General features: G+C 44.3%; 1 protein-coding gene across 1 annotated transcript; it reads left to right on the forward strand.

The window, feature by feature from the left end:
- The first annotated feature begins 466 nt into the window (after positions 1–466).
- On the forward strand, positions 467–850 carry LOC145351594 (large ribosomal subunit protein eL42-like). The gene is given in 1 exon segment (XM_080201179.1): positions 467–850. A coding segment is annotated over 1 exon segment (321 nt). The 3' UTR covers positions 788–850.
- Positions 851–2,517: the final 1,667 nt, after the last annotated feature.

Raw genomic sequence — 2,517 nt, forward strand, 5'->3', positions numbered from 1 at the left:
GCCTGTTTCCCGTGTTGGGTTGTTCTTTGTTTTGTTTTTGTTCTAAGCACCCAGAGGAAAAACATGCAAACACGGAGAGAATGTCAAGCTCTACACAGTCACCCACGACAGCAACTAAATCCAGGACCTCATGCGGGGAGATTGCTGTGCTATTAACTGTGCCACCACACGGCCCTGTCTGTCGCCTCAGCAACTGTGTTATTTCACCGTGAGACATGATACCCAGGCCGAATGGTCCCTTGTTTCTGGGCCCGATGACCTCATAACCTTAGTTAAAAGGACACGTGTTCTATGTCCTGCATGTTCATGGGAAGGAAGGAGAGGAGGGTTGTGTTGGCTGGAGTTCGGTGGATGTCTGCAAATAATCCTATCCTGGGTGTGATTGAAGACTCTCTATTGTTTTGAAATTGAAGAGGAACAGGGAGAGGCCTGAGCTTTTTTTCCGCTCACTGCCCGGTTTGGGAAAATGGTCAACGTACCAAAGACCCGAAGGACATATTGCAAAAAAAATCGGAGGCACCAGTCCCACAAGGTTACCCAGTACAAGAAGGGGAAGGATTCCTAATACACACAGGGTAAGAGACGTTATGACAGAAAGCAGAGAGGTTATGGTGGACTGACAAAACCTAAATTTGGGGAAAAGGCTAAGACCACAAAGAAGATTGTGCTGAGATTGGAGTGTGTGGAGCCCAACTGTGGGTCAGAGAGAATGCTGGCCATGAAGAGATGCAAGCACTTTGAGCTGGGAGGAGATAAGCAGAGGAAGGGCCAAGTCATCCAGTTCTAAGCTGCATTCTTTGTTTGTTGGAGAACCAATTCACAATAAAACATCTCAAAAGTTAAAAAAAAACACACAGGGAGAGGCCCGAAAAGAAAATGTCGTTTGTCCGGTCAAGCCTGTGCCGACAAATGATACTTTTCTAAACTAATGATTTTCTTTTGCATCTACGCAGCCTGTATCCCCCTATTCCCTGTTTATTCATGTATCTATCTGTCAAGATGTTTTTGTAAACATTGCTATTACATCTGCTTCTGTCATCCCCTCCGTCAGTGAAATACAGGTACTTACCACCCTCTCTGTGAAGTAAAATCTTGCCTCTCTCATCTCGTTTAAACTTTCCCCGTTATGACATTAAAATAAGTCCTGCAGCAATTGACATTTATACCCTGAGATAAAAAGACTCTGACAAGACATTCTGCCGACTGGTCTCATAATTGTGTAAACATCTATCAGGTCGATCCTCAGCTTTTACCAAAAATAATCTGTGGTTGGTGAGTAAAGTTGAACATTTTGAGATTGGAGCATCAGATGTGTTGCATGTGGTGGAGTTGAGGTTTGAAGGAAGGAATGAGTGAAATGCTAGATTCCTTTCTGGAGGGCAAGGGATGAAGACAGTATTCTGGGAAATGCAGCATAACGGCATCATCTTTTCAAACTATAGTGCGGGGAGTCAACTTCTGAGGTTGAGAAATCAATGTCAGATGCTCAGACGTTGCATCATCCAAACAAACACACAGGTTAAGGGAACATTATTCAAAGGCTGTATAGAAGCAGACTAAGAGCAAGTTCGGTCAATGTCCATTTGGAATTCCGGTTTATAGTAAGGATTCATCCATGTCTATTTGCTGATATTGAGATGGAGAATTCCGGAAAGGGAAGGGAAGTGTCACACATGAAAAGTGGAAATGTGTGTGGGGAACATAAAATTGATGGGAAAAAAAATGACTGTAGTCTACAGCCTTGCCAGAAAGATGGAATGATAGAACCTGAATCTTTAATGATTCTAATAAAGAGATGAAACGGCGACATAAGCATACCAGAGACTGCTAAGAATAGAGGGTGTTAGCGCGAGTGGGCGAAACGACCACGACGGACTCAGGGTGAAGTTCAATAACGGCACAGCTTTATTTTCATTTCCGTCGACGGAGAAGCACAGTCAGGACATCCAATCGGACTGTCCCGAAAGCGCTCTGCCCGTCCCTGGCAGCAGGCTATAGTTATACCTGAACTTCGGGGCAGTGTGCGATTCAAATGCTAATACTTTATTTACAGTATTCGACCTTAGCCACCCTGTCTCGATGTTTCCAAGTGTTGAGGAAATTGTTTTAGGTGTGTGTTAATTGTTTTGTCTGATTGGTTATTTAATAGTCTGGAATCTCCGGGGTTTGAACCATAGGTGTGTCATTGATCTCAAAAGAGGTTTTGAGGGGCCAGGAATGTTTCCTTAAGTATGCTAATTTTAGGTGTCTCCATGGGTTGGTTGACTGTTTTAAAGGTGCTGATTTTGATGGGGTGGAGATTTAGTTCCTGTCGGTGCCATCCTGTCCAGCTTCCCTTATGTGCCAGCCCTCACCTGCATTCTAAAAGCATGCTCTTGCCCACAGATCGGTGTCTGTTACTTTGTGATTCTTGGTGGAGGGGCTCTGAGGGGAGCTTTAGTTTGCTTCCATTTTGTGAGCCCAATTTCATAAAATTTATTGTCCCATAACAGTTCCCCCCGTGTGGGTCGGGAGCGG

The sequence above is a fragment of the Carcharhinus amblyrhynchos genome, chromosome 13, assembly GCF_965287045.1.
Source record: "Carcharhinus amblyrhynchos chromosome 13, sCarAmb.v2.hapA, whole genome shotgun sequence".
NCBI classification, from domain to species: domain Eukaryota; kingdom Metazoa; phylum Chordata; class Chondrichthyes; order Carcharhiniformes; family Carcharhinidae; genus Carcharhinus; species Carcharhinus amblyrhynchos.